Source organism: Ovis canadensis, chromosome 12 (genome assembly GCF_042477335.2).
Source record: "Ovis canadensis isolate MfBH-ARS-UI-01 breed Bighorn chromosome 12, ARS-UI_OviCan_v2, whole genome shotgun sequence".
NCBI lineage: Eukaryota > Metazoa > Chordata > Mammalia > Artiodactyla > Bovidae > Ovis > Ovis canadensis.
The window spans coordinates 58,052,383-58,068,433 of record NC_091256.1 but is presented as its reverse complement, the minus strand read 5'-3'; the positions used below and the strand labels follow the sequence as shown (position 1 = coordinate 58,068,433).

At 54.0% G+C, this 16,051-nt stretch overlaps 1 protein-coding gene across 3 annotated transcripts in view; it reads right to left on the bottom strand.

The window, feature by feature from the left end:
• Nucleotides 1-13,082: 13,082 nt before the first annotated feature.
• Nucleotides 13,083-16,051, bottom strand: part of NPHP4 (nephrocystin 4) — a 147,886-nt gene continuing 144,917 nt past the window's right edge. For all 3 annotated transcript variants that reach the window (XM_069544833.1, XM_069544835.1, XM_069544834.1), the window contains exons 28-31: nt 15,337-15,508; nt 14,571-14,750; nt 14,171-14,314; nt 13,083-13,637 (exon numbers count right to left, since the gene is read on the bottom strand). In XM_069544833.1, coding sequence (XP_069400934.1) covers nt 13,497-13,637; nt 14,171-14,314; nt 14,571-14,750; nt 15,337-15,508 — 637 coding nt within the window. In that variant the 3' untranslated portion in view covers nt 13,083-13,496. The remainder of the gene's footprint in view (nt 13,638-14,170; nt 14,315-14,570; nt 14,751-15,336; nt 15,509-16,051) is intronic.

The window sequence follows — 16,051 nt, the reverse complement described above, 5'->3', positions numbered from 1 at the left end:
AGTTCTTGGCTCGCAGAGTTGGACATGACTGAGCAATTGAGCACAAATGCTGGACCTGGCTGCATAGACAAAGAGATGTATCTGGGGTGGAAGGACAGCAGCTGGCCCATCAGCAGTCTCTGGGACACAGCTGTTAAATGAAGGAAGGAACCAACCAGCCATCTGACACAGCCTCCATGAAGGGCCACAGGTACGCACTTGCTGGCCTTCAGGGTCGGGTGCCCAGGGAGACTGGCAGGTGCTGAGACCATGTTCCATTATCTACACATCCCATCATGCTTACACTCACCTCCGTCTCTCCCCGGAGGCCCCAGCCTATAGCACCTACAGCCTGCAGCACCGAGGACCAGCTGTCACAGCTGCAGCCTAAGCCCGTGGGGTCTGGGAGAGGTCCTGGGGGCAGCTTCTAACTGCCGTCTAGCCCTGTGCTCCCTCAGGGCGCCAATCTCAGATCTCTTCCAGGCCGTGCTGCTTCCAGAAATAAATCGTTTCCAGCAGTGTCTGTTTCCAAATCCTCATTGATTTTTGTCTCTGTTTTCCCAGCTTCCTGTCACAACGGGGTATTCCGGGTGATGGATCAGAACTCACCCTGCACTAAGAGCCTCTTCAAAGTCATTCGAAGCAGTACCCGGGCCCGGGGCTCCCGACAGCTTTGGGGAGGGTTTAGGAGAGGGGGTAGGGTGGAGGCCTCTCCCCTTACTCCCCCAGGCAAAGGCACCATACGTGGGTCCCGTGAGATGGGCTGCAGGGTCCACCTGACTCAGATCCAAGTACCCCCTCTCGCATGACCTTGGACAAGCCACCCAACCTCAGGGCCTCAGAAGCCTCACCTGCCAGTCCCAGGGGCCCAGGACCAAACACGACACAGCAGGCTGTGGTCCAGGGTGGCCTGGCCACTCATGGCATCAAGGACCACACTCTCCACTCTTCTGTTCAGGCTGTGGCCTCTGCATCCCCAGCCCCCAGGAGGGAAGAGGAGTCGGCATCCTGTCCTAGGGGTACATGTCCCCCTCTTCCTGCTTGGAACAGCCCTGCCCACCCAGGCTCTCTCTCCTGCCGGGCAGGACTCCAAACACCTGACATGGGATCTCAATCCTACAGCACCCACAAGGCTGCAGTGCTGTTTTCCCATCTTACAGGGAAGGAAGTCGAGGCTCAGAGAGGTGAAGAGCTTGCTGACGTCACCCAGCTGGTGAGTGACAGGCAGTGAGGGGCAGAGATCAGCTTAGAAGAAGGCCATGCCACTTACATCATGAAGTGCTCATCCAGGCTGGTGGACAAGAAGGCTGAGGCTTGGAATGTTTGGCCAGTTGCCTGGGTGGGAGGTGAGAGGAGCAGGGGCCAGGGTCTCCCTCCTGGCTCCATCCTGGACCTTCCAAGCTGCTTCTCTGATGCCAGGAAGCCTGCTGTGCACGCTAGCCATGGGGATAGAAGGGGCAGTGGAGAGCAGGTGCCGCCCAGACTCGAGCAAGCGGGCCTGAGCAGCTTCCCTGAGACCTGACTCACAATTCTGTCCTGACTCTAGAGAGAGAGGGCAGTCAGGACCCCCACAGACCCTGTCTGGGTACCCCAGACACAAGTCCAGAGAGTGGCAATTACAGAGGCTTGGAGCTACTGGGAGGGAGTAAGGGGCTTCGAGCTGGCACCACCTGTCCCTAAGACCTCTAGTGAGTGTTGAAGAAGACAGTGGAGGCCCAGCATCTCCTCCTGTTCAGGAAATGACCAAGAAGAGCAGACAGCACAAGAGGAGGTGCCCAGCAAGGCGTGCAGGGTGCAAGTTGTGGGGAGACTGGCCCGTCAGCTCCCTTCTGGGCCCCAGAGCCCAGCTCTGCAGAGACGCAGTGACCAGAGTTGTCCCCAGAGGATGGGGCAGCGGCCAGGCCGATTGGAGCCCTGAGGCCAGGTGGACAGAGCCTCTAGGCCCCAGTTTTCCACTTCTGATTCCCAAGGCATCTTGTCTTGTAGCTAAGAGCTCAGCCACCAGTCCAGCACCTCACAGCCTGCCTCAAACCAGAAAGAGACTCCAACATGGCAGGTTGTGGGGGTGAGGGTGAGGGTACTGTGGCTTGGGGGTGCCAAGACAGAGACAGACTAGGGGAGAGACATCACGCTAGGGAGGGAGAGAGAGACACACAGCATGCGAGGCCCTTGCAGAGAGGAGCAGAGTGGTGGGGCAGATGAGGGAGCATAAGAGAGGAGACAGGTGCCCAGGAGGATGGGGTGGGCTGGGCACCTTTGACAAGGATGCCCCTGCAAGTCCAGGCCTCTCAGTTCATGACCAATTGGGACAGTGAGTGGAGAGGCCAGGGCTGGGGTGGTGCTCAGGTTGAGTTTGAGTTAAACGCAAGACCCTGGTTAGAAGCGTCAAGCCCCCCCCTTAGCGCAGCAGCCTCAAGGAAAGTTGTGAGATGGTGTTTGAGTCCCTCAGTTCTGCTCTTTGAGGATCATTTGGTACATGAACGCCAAAGATGGGGGTGGGAGGAAGCGCTACAAAGGAAATCAAACAGAAGCAGCTTCCCAAGTGAGCACGTTCGTCACAAGAGATGACAGCCAGAAACTGAGAGGCTTTGTCCCAACTCGCTTCGGAGAAACACCAGCTGAGTGTCTGCTACCAGCCTGGCCCTGGGGGCCAGCCAGCAGCACCTTGAAGATGGACCAGAGCCTCCTCACTACCTGGAGTTGAGATTCACCTGCCCTCTCAAGCTCCATCTCCAGTCTAATTGTTCAGTGTACTTAAAAAGGAGTTGAGCCGTGGAAACAGCCAGGTGTGGAGTCCAGCCCCAAGGCCACAGAAGCGGAGCACAGAACCGAGGTCACCTCTGAGGCTGACTGTGCCCCTCGGCAGTGGTTGCCAAAAGCCCCCTGATTATCGCCCTATAGTGCCCTAACCAATCACCTAATGCCAACCTTCCAGCAGGAATATTCTTTGTCTCAAGGCTATAAAAGTTGGCTACTAACCCACTAAAAGCCTCAGGTCTCCCTTGAGCCAGCCCACTGTTCTAACAGTGTCTGGTTGATTCTCCCTGGCCTGTTAGGAGGTCGGCCCACTGCACTCTCAGTGCCCTGATTATCTCTGCTCCTTGTTCTTAATAAACTCACTCCCTTCTGAAATGCTCTGTGTCTGGAAGATCTTTTCCAACTCACATTCAGACTGCCACAACACCAGGCTCCATGACCAGCTGGCCCCGACTCGCCCAGCAAGCCATCCGGGCAGCAGCACGCGCACTCCACACCCAGCTCCAGGCTGTTGGCACCTTCCAGCCCCTTGGCAGTCTGGAGGGACGTCCCTGCTGTTATCCGGCGGGAGGAAGGGGTTTAGCCCCAGCTCTGCCTCTGGAGCATCGGGTCTGGCACCACTGGTGCCGGGACCTGCAGGCTGAGCTCTGGGATCTTCCCGCACCCTTGACCGGTCAGTCTCCTGACCCTCCTGCATCCCAGCTGTAAGTTCAGAAGGAAACATGGAGATGCTGGCAGGCCTGGCGGACCCTCTGTCCATCCCCGTTCAGTCACTGCTGGCAGCCTGCTGCAGACACCCTCAGGTCACCATCCAGTCTGCTCAAGGCTGATCAGACCTTCAGGAGCAGCTGGGTGTGGATGAAGTTGGAAGGGGAGTGACCCGGCCTTGTCATTCTCGATGGCCCATCACTGGACATTTTCTCCTGCAGCCCAGGTGAGCCCGCTGACCACAGTGGAAGCACCCTGATGTCTCTCCCTCCGAGGACCCCTTCCCTTCCTCTGCTGGACACACCAGCTCCCTCCAGTCTGAGAGCTGCGAGGCCCCACTGCACAGGAATGAGTCCCAGGAGCACTGGAGGGCTCGAGTTGTTGTTCAGTCACTAAGTCATGTCCAGCTCTTTGCAACCCCATGAACTGCAGCATGTCAGGCTTCCCCTTCACTGTCTCCCAGAGTTTGCTCAAACTCACGTCCGTTGAGTTGATGATGCCATCCAACCATTTCATGCTCCGTTGTCCCCTTCTCCTGTCCTTACTCTTTTCCAGCATCAGGGTCTTTTCCAATGAGTTCCACCAGGTGGCCAAAGTATTGGAGCTTCAGCTTCAGCATCAGTCCTTCCAGTGAATATTCAGGGTTGATTTCCTTTAGGATTGACTGGTTTGATCACATTGCTGTTCAGGGGACTCTCAAGAGTCTTCTGTAACATCACAGTTCAAAAGTACCACTTCTTAGGCACTCAACCTTCTTTATGGTCCAACTCTCACATCTGTACATAAGTACTGGAGGCTTGAGACCAGCCTGCAAAACAGTTTTGATGCAAATACACAGCCATTGGGATTCAGGAACCCAGAACTTCTCTTCACAGATTTATCAATACTTTGTATTTCCTTCCTGAAAAGGCCCCAAGGTCTGGGCTACAAGACTCAGGAACCCTATTTCTCAGAACCCATCTTGGCTTGTTGAGTGGGGCCATCAGATTCCCCTGAGACCAGTGCCCCTTGAGATATTAGAGACCTTCGTTTTGTTCATGGCGTGAGCGGCAAACTGAGCGCAGCTAGTGCTTCAGGAGGATTAACCCCACTGGCGACACACAGCTGGACCAGTAGATCCAGCAACATTCCTGAGGAGCCAGGGTTAAAAATATAAGGGTGCTTCCTGGTGAAGTTAGTCATAGTGGGGCTGTGCCTGGGGCCATGAGCCCCATTACTGTGAGAAATGGTCAAACAGGATTCATAAAGATACATGTGAACTTTAACAGAGCAATCTTGTGGAAAAGTACAACCTCCCCTCACCCCACCCATCATCACTAAAGGACAAAATCCAGACTCTTTGATTCCAAAACCCTGCCGAGAAGCAGTTTCCAGAGAGACTTCCCTGGAACCCAGGTTCTGCAGGGTGTTCCTCAGACAGGGCACTGTGGTTGCATAAGTTCATGTGGTGATAACACATTGACAGCATCTTCTTTAAAAACAAGGCCAAAACAAAGATAGTCCTATGGAGCATTTTACTAGAAAGCCTGGCCCAGTACATTAGAACGAGCAAGAAAAATAAAGAAGAGATAAGAACTGGACTATAAGGAAAGCTGAGCACCAAAGATTTGATGCTTTTGAACTGTGGTGTTGGAAGAGACTCTTGAGAGTCCCTTGGACTGCAAGGAGATCAAACCAGTCGATCCTAAAGGCAATCAGTCCTGAATATTCTTTGGAAGGACTGATGCTGAAACTGAAACTCCAATACTTTGGCCACCTGATTGCAAACAACTGACTCCTTGGGAAAGACCCTGATGTTGGGAAAGATTGAAGGCAAGAGGGGAAGGGGACAACAGAGGATGAGATGGTTGGATGGCATCACTGACTCGGACATGAGTTTGAGTAAGCTCCAGGTGTTGGTGACAGACAGGGAATCTTGGCATGCTGCAGTTCGTGGGGTCACAAAGAGTCAGACATGACTGAGTGACTGAACTGAACTGAAGGACTAGACAAGGAAGAAGAAGGCTGTCGGGATCACGGATGATGTGAGTATTCACACGGCCATCCTAATACACCCCTACAGCCAAAGAATTACAATTAATAAGCTAGTTTAGCCATGTTGCCAGTTATAGAACAAACACAAATGGCAACTGTGTTCTTGAGACCAGCCTAGAGTTTTAAAAGGAAAATTTTTTTAAAGATACCATTTCATTATATAGTGGTTTCAAAAGTATTCACTGTAGTAGTATTCTTTAAACCATATTTAAGTTGGAAATACTCTTCTGAATGTGTATTTTAAAACAAGAACTTTAAATGTGTATGGTAAGACATTAGCAAGAAGTATTAATAAATATGTAAGACTCAGCAAGATCTGTATGCTATATTTTGAAAAGATTGCTAGGAGACAGAATTAAATGAGCAAATAGAATGTTATCCCATGTGGATGTAAAACTACATATATTTATGCACAAAATGCATAAAAATTTCCCAGAAGGATCCAAAAGAAATGGTAGTTTCCTCTGGGAAGTGTTACTGGAAGCTGTGGTTGGAGGAGAGAATATTCAAATTTTTATTTTATACTCTTCAGTATTGTTTGAATATTTTTACAAAGTGCATGTATAACTTTAAAAATAAAAAGATGTTTTCACAGTGTGAGGTCTTAGAATCTCATGCTTGGACTTATTTCTTTACTAGGGTCCTACAATTGATTCTAATTAAGGAAAACATTAAGTAACATTTTCCAATTAGCTCACAAACCATTTTCAGCCTGTGGTAGAATGCACGTTTGTTCTTCACTGGGGACATTGCTATTATTAAAAGCTTATAAAAAGAACAAAATAAATAAAAAGATGTTTCAATTTTTAGGGGACCTAGTAAATTCAATAGTAGGATCAGCCGTACAGAGCATTCACGGGAGAGCATAAAAGTACAAGAAAATGTTTTTGATTACAGCATTTTATTGGAGGAAAATTGGGAACATCTCAAGTCCCATCACAGGGGAATAGCTTGAAAGACGGACCTCTGTGTGAGCAGAAGATCTGGCAGCAAACAGGAGCCACCTCAAACAAGCAGGGTTTGGGAACCATCTACAGAGAAGCAGCAGGCTTGCAAACTGCCCATACAGCAGCCAGAGGCAGTGTTGAAAGAGGTTGGGCCAGGATATGGGTGTGGGGGTGACAGGCATGGTCATGCTGTTTAGAATCATGGAACAAGAGGCAGCCACCAGGACAGATACCACGAGGACAGGCAGCAGCCAAAGGCTGGGCTGAGGAGGGGGCAGAGGCTGGCGGAACATGCCTCCTTGACTTCAGGAAACCAGATGGGGGAACCCTGGTGTGGCCAAGCAGTCAGAGAAAAGAGGACAGAGTGGCTGTGGACACGGCTTCTTAGGGGCCACAGGTAAGCTTGAAAGTGAGGTGTCTGTGGAACAGAAGAGAGAATAGTGGAGTGGGTTGGGGAAGGGAGAGAGGCTTTAGACACTGGCTGTAGGCAACACTGGCAAGATTTTCTGTGCAGAGGAACAGAGAAGGTGGTAGCCAGAGAGGAGAACAGGCAAAGAAATGGCTTTTCTTGTCAAGATGGGTGATGGAGAATGACTGTGTGCAGAATGTTCCAGAAGAGACAGAAGGACAGGAGTGAGGCCCTCTGGAGTTAGAGGGGTGGGATTCGGGCCCCCATGGGGGCCAAGACACCTGGCCCTTGGTTGGGGAAGGGGAGGCACAGGCCAGGTCACAGATCATAGTGGGACCACAGGAAGGTTCTGGTTTGCTGGCTTCTCTTTTTCTCCATGAAGAACAAGGCCAGGTTAGCAGCTGACTCTGAGGGTGGGAGCTGGGAGGTTTGAGAAGAAAGGAGCAGGGGTGGGCCGCTCACTCAGGATCCTGGAGAAAGGATGGACCAGGAAGGCACGGTAGGCCCATGTGCCTGTGGCCCATTTGAGAGTTGGGGCCACACATACAAGGAGAAACCCAGCACGTGGCCGAGCCTGCCTCCCTGTTCTGCTGCCAGGGGCAGACAGAGGGGCACTCTGCCCAGCGGTTGTAATGACCAGTGATCTCAGGGCTTCAGGGTGTGGTGGCAATGATGGGAAAAGGCAGTGAAAACAAGAGGCAAGAGAAGGGGCTGAGATGCAGAGGCAGGGGTGGAATGAGCATGAGGGCGGCAGCCAGAGGTCAGTGTCATGAGCTGAACTGTGTCTTCCAAGTTCATCTGCTGAGGTCCTAACCCCCAGGACCTCAGAGTGCGACTGTACTTGGAGACGGGGTCTTAAAGGTGGTTAACTAAAATGAGGCCCTAAGAGTGAGTCCTAATCAAATAGGATTCCTGTCTTTATAAGGAGAGATAATCACACTATAGATAAATACAAAACAGACCATAGGAAGACCTAGGGAGAAGACAGCCAGGCACAAGACAAGGAGAGACCTCAGGAGAAACCAGGCAGCCAGCGCCTTGATCTTGGTCTTCCAGCCTCCAGGACTAATAGAGAACTGATTTTATGTGGTATGTGTTAGGACAGGTGACTAACCAGATGGGAGGAAGCAGTGACTGGGGCCACGCAGGCTAGTGAATTGTGAGGTCAAGGTGTGAGATGGTCATCCCCTGCCCTCACGACCTCCTAGAAAAACCACAAGCCCTGTCGAGCACTGTGCACCTCAGAGAGATATGGATGATGACATCTACACACACAAATCCACATTCACTTTCTTTGGCCTGGATGTGTGCAAGGCCTGCAATCAGTGTGAAGGACACAGCTCCCAGGGTGGGTACTGCACTCCGTGCTCTCTGGTGGGATGGCAGTGGTGTTTGGGACAGTCCCGAGGCTACCACACTGGACCTGTATGGCCCTGAGCTCCTCCTCTGCATGAACTCCAGATCCTCACAAGATCCGAACTGATAGGAGCTCCTAGACCCTTCCCAGGGCCCCACCTCGCAAAGGAGACCAAGTGGCCTCCAGCCTGCCTGGCCACAGCCCAGGCAGGATTCAGGCCCACCTGGATCCAAGTCCTGCCCACACCCACTGCACAGTCAAGGTCAACGGAGAGGGTGGACAGAGCCAAGAGAGAGTTCTGGGCCTGCAGCTTCCGCAGGATTTCCACCCGTCTCCTGCACTGAAGGATGGAAGCAGGGAGGCCAGGGAGCAGGTGTGCTGGTGTCACTCCTGCCAGCTATGGGGCCTTGGGCTGGAGGCTGTGAGAAGCAGAAGGGCAGCGGGAGGAGGCGTGCCCTGACGGAGGATCTGGAAGGACAGTCTTGCCTGCAGCCCGGGGCCCTTGCCCAGCCTTGGTGACCCCAGCGCTTCCCCCTGACCTGGCGTCCCAGCTGAGCCTCAGACCAACCTTCTGCACACTCAACTTTTGGACTCAGGGAGGCTGTTCTGACTGTTCTCTTCCCTGCAATGTCCTTAGAGCCCCCGTTTTAGTGACTTTGTCTCCTGGAGAAGAGCTCATCACTTTGGTGTGAGGTTATTTCAAGGTTGAATTCTTGCAATGAAATTTATCCTTAGACCTTGATTCACAGATCAGTTCAGGATGCTGACAACAGAGATGACAGACACGCAAGGCTGACGCTGCTTCTCCGAGCAGCCCCACTGCTGCAGGAAGCCACCTGCCAGGGGGTCGGGATGGGGGTGGTCACCCTGTCAGTGAGTCACTCCTTAGATTTACACTGGGCCCTCCCTCCCAGGGACTAGAAATCCATGATTCACTGGTCACATGGACACTTAAGACCCCTGGGGCTGCCATCACAAATGGCCACAAACTTGGCGGCTTCATACAACACAAGTGTATCTTCCCACAGCTCTGGAGGCAGAAGTCCAAATTCCAGGTGCGGACGGACTGGTTGCTTCTGGCGGCTCTGAGGAAGAAGGACAGCTCCTGTCCTATGTCCTGGTGACCCCAGGAATCCTTTGTGGTCCTGGGCCACCATCACTCTGATCTCTGCCTCCACCATCTCATGACCTTCTCTGTGTGTCCTTTTCTGTTTCTTAGAAGGACACTTACTGGATTTAGGGACCACCCAAACCCAGCATGGGCTCCCCTGGTGGCTCAGACGGTAAAGAACCAACCTGCAATGCAGGAAACACTGGATCAGGAAGATCCTCTGGAGAAGGAAATGGCAACCCACTCCAGTATTCTTGCCCGGAGGACCCCATGGATAGAGGAGCCTGGCAGGCTACAGTCCATGGGGTCGCAAGAGTCAGACATGACTGAGAGACTACACACACAAATCCAATATGACTCCATCTCAGTCCTTACTTTAAAGGCATCTGTAAAGACCCTGTTCCCAAATAAGGTCACCTTTTGAGGTTTCTGGGTGGACATGAATTTTGTAGGGACACTATTCACCTCACTGCAGGTGGGGTGACTTCCTCACATCACTCTGTGACTTGCACTTGACTCTCAGGTCCCCCCTAACAGCCTTGGAGGGGCGAGGAGTGGTGTGGTGACACTGGTGGCGTGCGGCTGGCTGTCCCCAGGCGGGCACCCCTGACACAGAGAGCAGGCGCCTTTGTCCCTGCTCCCGTGACAGCTCAGACCTGGCTCTGCTGTGGGAGCAGGGGAGCCACAAAAGACCATGTGTCATTGCCAGCAGACGTGTCCTCATGACAAGGTTTCTGCTACATGTGGCATCCCACCCCCTCCACCAGCAGGAAGGGCCTCCGAACTCTCTCTCCCCCAGACTCAACAGCCACATCCCACACAGGTCCAGGGAGACCCCACAGTGCTCAGGTCACACCAGACAGGCCCACTTGAATGCTTCTTCTTGAATGCTCCTCTCCTGCTTATTCTTTGCAAAGGTCTCAGCACACATCTCTGAAAATAAAACTAAAACTGCTGCAACCCAGATCAGGGGTCAGAGTTGCACGCACCCCAACCCTCTCCAACCAGGAGGAGAAAAGGCTGATGAGGAAACAGAATGGCTGTTTTCCCCAACCTCATCGTACCTGAGGCAACAATTTTAAAAGGCACCTTAATTTATTTCTAAAAAGAGACAAACATAGCATTAAATCATTATCAGATGTGAGCACAGCAAAGCCGCTAATCTGGCTTTTATTTGACTCCATTTAGTTAAAAGTAGCTTTCTGCCGGGGTAGGAGGAGGACAGGCAGGAAAGAAGAAATAAAATAATACTACTAAAAAATGCCCTTGATGGAAATGATAAGGTTCCCTTTGAAAGATGGTGCGTCTCTGTGCGTGGGGAGAAGGCAGCAGCTCCCAGCCCTTCAGAGATCCGGGAGGCGGCTGGGCCCGGCTTTCTTATGTAAATCACCCACCACCACGCTGCCAGCAGTGCCAGCTGGCCCTGGGACTGACTACTAGGAAGACAGAAGCCAGACGGATACACTAGTCCACATCTCGGGAGCCGGTGCAGAACACCTGGAGATCATAGAGGAAGGAAGAAGTCCCGTCTTTCGCAACCCAGCGTGCACAGTGTACCTGACTCGGGGTTTGGGACCCAGCAGAAGAGCCCCAAGATGGCGGATCACAGCCATGGGTTTTATTTGAAGTTGAAAATTTATCACAAAACAAATCTCGGTTCTTTGTGAGAAAAAGGAAAGAGAAAGAAAGAACCAGAAAAAGAAAATGCGCAGAATGGCATAAAGTTTCCTTTTTAAATTTTTTTAAATTTTGACTCTGCTGGGTCTTTGTTGCTGTGCGTGGGCTTTCTCTAGTTTTGGCGAGCGGCTCTCTTGTTGAGGAGCATGAGCTCTAGAGGACACAAGCTCAGTGGCTGTGGTACACCGGCTTAGTCGCCCTGAAGCATCTGGGATCTTCCTGGACCAGGGATTGAATCTGTGTCCCCTGCATTGGCAGACGAATTCTTAACCACTGGATCACCAGGGAAGTCCCAGCATAAATTCTTGACAAGCTCAAGCCCCACCCTGTGCTCTATCCTCACTCCCCGGAGGGGCTTCAAATCCTCATCTGTGCCCAAGAGAGGGCTCTGTGTGCCAGAGTGACTGAAGACCACAGTCCCCAGGGGAGGAGGTTTGGCATGAGAAGAAAGGCAGAGGAAAGCTCCTCAGCGTGTAGAGAACCTGCTTTTCAGACTTAAAAAAGCATGGACCACCTTCCCACCCCAGCTGAGCCCAGCTTCACCAGCCCCAGCCTTCATGGCACCGAGGCCATGGTCACTGGAAGAAGGCAGGCCACTAATTCAGCCCCCAGTCCTGGTCCTGAGGCAGAGTGGCTGTCCTCCCCAGCCCCGTCACCCGTATTCAGCCAAGCACCAGCTCGCCCCATGAGCCTGAGACCCTCCCAGCCCCGGCACCTCTGCTGGCTTCCTTCTCACCCACCCTCCTCTGAAGCAACTACTTTCTTTCTACCCCCTCCCTGCCCTACTCCTGCTTTTCCTCTGATGGACTCTATCACTGCCCGATCATCGATGCTATAGCCTAGTGGTGTCTAAGCACCACCAGGAGGTCAACTCCTGACCTGCGGCAGGGATGGGGGGGTCATCTCAGGGCACCACAATGTCCTAACTCATGCACGAGCTGGCCAGGAGTGCCCACAATCCAGGTCAGATGGATGAATGAATGAAGTAACGAGGGAGTGACGATAGACAGCCAGCACCCCTGGCTGATGGTCTCTCTCCTGCCAAGGCCCCTCGCTGCTTCCTCGAGTGCTCAACCTCCCCTGGCTCCTGCAAACCTGCAGCCTGAGGGCCCCCCAGGCACACCAAGGAGGAGCACCCTCCCCCCTACTTCCAGTCAGGGCAGGACTGCCACCAGTCTCTCCACACGGCTTGCTGGGACAGTGGCCTGAGCTACACAAGGGCCTGTAGGGCTCCCTTCCCAGTCTCTGTTTAATAGACTAGACGTGAGGTAGGGAAGCAGCTGGGCCACCATTTTGCATGGATGGAACGAGCTCCTGGAGGCTCTGCTTCTAGGAAAAGAGCAGCCCCTTGACTTTCCAGTTCTTAGAAGCATCTGGAAATGGGAGGAGATGAAAGCGAAGGATCCTATGCCCCCCGACCCCCTGCAAAGGTGCACCCCCTCCCCACTTCCTCCTCCTCCACCTCTTTGGCCCCCAGGATAGAAAGCAACTAGGCTCCAGACCACCTTCCTTCCTGAAATGCACTCCTCGCCAGGGCCTGGTCCCTGGTGACGAGGCCTGGGCCTGGACTGGCCTGTGTGGACGAGCAGAGATCCTGCCATGCGTGCAACGGGCATGCAAAACACAGGGGCTTCCCGTGAAAGGACATCTTGGAGAATCTAAGCAACAGACAGGGACGCCCTTTGTTGGGTTTTCACACTGTAAACTCAGTTCTTTTGTTTACACAAGCACTGGGATGGAGGTGGGCAGAATAATGTCCACCAACCCAGGCTGACCTGATCCCTGGAAGGTGATCTCGTGAGGTCAAAAGGATGGAGTTAAGGATCTTGAGATAGAATGGTTGTCCTGGACTCTCCAGGTTAAGTCCAGGGTCATCACAAGGCCCCATGAGGAAACAGGCAGACGAGAATCAGAGCAGAGGCAGAGGTCAGCGCTGCCCTCCCTTCAGGTCAGGGCCAAGCAGACTCTCCCAGAGGCCATAAGCCATGGGCCACCTGACTGCCCTTGGCCACATCAACCTACAGGGAAAACCAAGCTTACTCTGTGGACAGAAAACCTCTGACGAAGGTGAAAACAGCAGAAAACACAAAAACTGCCAAAAGAGAAAATGTGTAAAAGTTTCATATTTTTGTAGTTTTTTTAAAAGATATGAAATAATACCAGTATAAAAAAATATTACATACCAAACAATACAGTGTTTGTATAAAACTCAGTAAAAAAAAGCATAATTTTATCATTTAAAATAATTCATAAAATACATTTTGCTGAGAGCAAACCCTAACGTCATAGACACTGACGACGCCCGTGTGCCACAGAGAGAAACTGGCCTGGGTTCACTGGGGCGCTCGCATCTGCCATGGGACTGCTATGCAGTCGGTACTGGCAGCAGCCTGACGGGACGGGACAGGACCATCATGCACGGTCAGGGCGCGGGGACCCCGCGATCCTTGGCTGAGTTCACGGAGCAGAGTCCGGGGACAGGAGCAGCCCCTGAGAATGGCGGGACAGCCCCTTCCTCTACTGGTAGATGACCTTCACGCAAAAGGTCTCCTCGTTTTTGTCTTCATGGTCGTTGATGTAAATCAGGATCTCCTCCTCCCCAGCTCTCTGACGGGACGCAAACCGCAGGCCGATGGTATAGGTCTCGCCTCCCCCGACCTGGAAAGAAATGTTGCCATACTCGTGTCCACCCAGCCAGCTCCACAGGCAAACACACACACACACCCCAGGCTAGCAGCTTCCACCCAGGCAAACACACACACACACACACACACACACACCCCACCCCACCCCCAGGCTGGCAGGCTTCAGAAAACACATGTACGTTTGGAACCCAATCTCCCATGTTACTGTCAAGCCCTCTCCCCCACAGCCGCTCTTCCCAAGTCCCCGGGAGACACGTCACTAAGCCCCCTCCCCTGACTGACAGACTCTGATCCACTCTGAGCTGCTGCTCACTTTCCCTAAAATAGCCACAGTAGATCAAGGCCTCACTTGCCAGAGAATCTGGATGAAACTGCTGTGAAACTGCCGGGGAGGTGGGGGCCTAGGTGTGGGGTCAGAGGCCCAGGCAGTGTTCAGCGGGGGTGCCCCTGGGGACTGCAGGCATCTCACTGGAGCACAGACTGTTTTCCCCAGGACTTCCTGGAGCCCCCCAACCCTGCAGGGTCCCACCCCTGAGCAGCCCGCACCTGGAAGGCATCCTCCTTGAACTGCAGCAGGTGGGGGTGGTCACTGTGCAGGCGGTAGGCCCTCCGCGAGGGGTAGGGGTTGGTGTAGGTGATGCGCTTGTTGGCGCCCCTCCCGCCCCCCGCGGGCAGCTTGATCTCGAAGGCCTGCGGGGAGGGCAGGAGTTGGCACCCGGCTGCTTCTCCGGCAGCTTCCCAAGCCTGCCCTGCGCTCGGGGCCCTAGACGCTGGATGGCTCCATAAATACAGCAGACAAGCCCCCCAAGGTCCTGGCCTAGGAGGCTCACAGTTCAGAAACCAACACCCCCCAGACCCCCAGCCACTGGGCAGGCCGGGTTAGGGGACCAGGTGACAATCAGGGGACATCCCACCCAGCCACGTGGCCCCGCATCCCACATCAGACCTTGGAGATGAGAGGCGGCCGGCAGGAGAGACACAGGAGCCATGAGGCCACTAGCTGGTGAGCGTCCACGTCGACCAGGTGGAGGTGCGTGAAGCGGCTGCCCGGCCTGCGGGCCCTGACGCTCACATGCAAGTCCTGAACCCCATGAGGGGGCAGCACAAACACACCTCTGGGGTCCGTCTTCCAGGGGACAGAGAAGGGGGTCAGGAGGTGAGGGCTTCATCCCAGGGAGCCCAACGGTTCAGGGGTGACCACCTGTGCTGGGCGGGAAGCCCTCCAGTCTGCATGAAGTCAACCTTGCCACTGGCACCAGTACCAGCAGGGCACAGTCCATGTCCCCATCTTTGGGGTTGAGTCCCCTCCCCCACAGCAGGAACCCCTAAGTGCTGGAGCAGCCTCGGCAGAGAAGAGCTGAACCAGCCCAGCCTCGGGCAAGGCATCCACATCATCCCATCACCGAGATGTACAATCACGGCCACACTGACTCCAGAGTCACAGTTAATTCTTCCCATGATATACAATATATACTCCCATAAATATCGTAGTATATACTCCCAGAAATTCTACAAGTTGCTGGTGGGGTCTGTAAATAAGTCAGTCATCCCACGAAGGCACATCTGGCAAAGGCAATGTGAACTAAGGCTCTGTTGACCTTCAGGAATCCCCTGAGCTGCAGCACCATTCCCACCCCCTCCCTGGGTGGGCAAGGAAGGGAGGGCGCAGGGGACCTCCTTGAGACCCCACAGCCCCCACCCAAAGGCCATACCGTCAGCTCCTGGGGGTGTGAGCTGAAAGCCTGCACCCTCCTCACTGTCTGCGTCCCCCGGAGGACGAGAGCCAGGCGGGTCCTCTGGCCGGCGATACAGGAGACATCCACTCGCTGCAGCGAGTGCAGGTGGACCTGCCAGGTCTGGACAGGCGTTGCCAACCAGCGGTCTCTGTGGGCAGAAGCCATTCATGGTCCGCGAGGACACTACACTGACTGCGGGAGGGGAGCCCCAGGAGGCTGAGAAGGCGGCCAAGAGGGCAGGCGGGGCCCAGGGGCTGTCACCCCCACTGCCCCCTTCCCTCCGAGGCCGAGGCGCTCAGGCAGGGCTGTGGCCTCTACGTGGCCTTGACCCTGAACAGAGACCTCAAATGTGTGGCAACGTGGACTTTGGCACACTTGCACCTGGGTCAGCAGAACCCCAAACCAGGCCTAGTGCAAACCCCATGGACAGCACGGCACGGACCAGGATGTGGACTCGGAGGTCACATGGGCTTGAGCCCGGGCTCTGCAACAGCCGCCTGGTGCCAGGGACACTGACTCTTGGTGGTAAACGGGCCTCAGGGACGCCTGCCCACAAGCCATCACGAGGACAACATTCTTTAGCCACCACATGGCACCTGCAAACCAGGCACTGACCCTCGGCTGGGGTGGGCACTCAGTGCAAGTGACATCCCCCAGCCCTCCCCATTCCCAGACAGGCTGCAGCAAACCC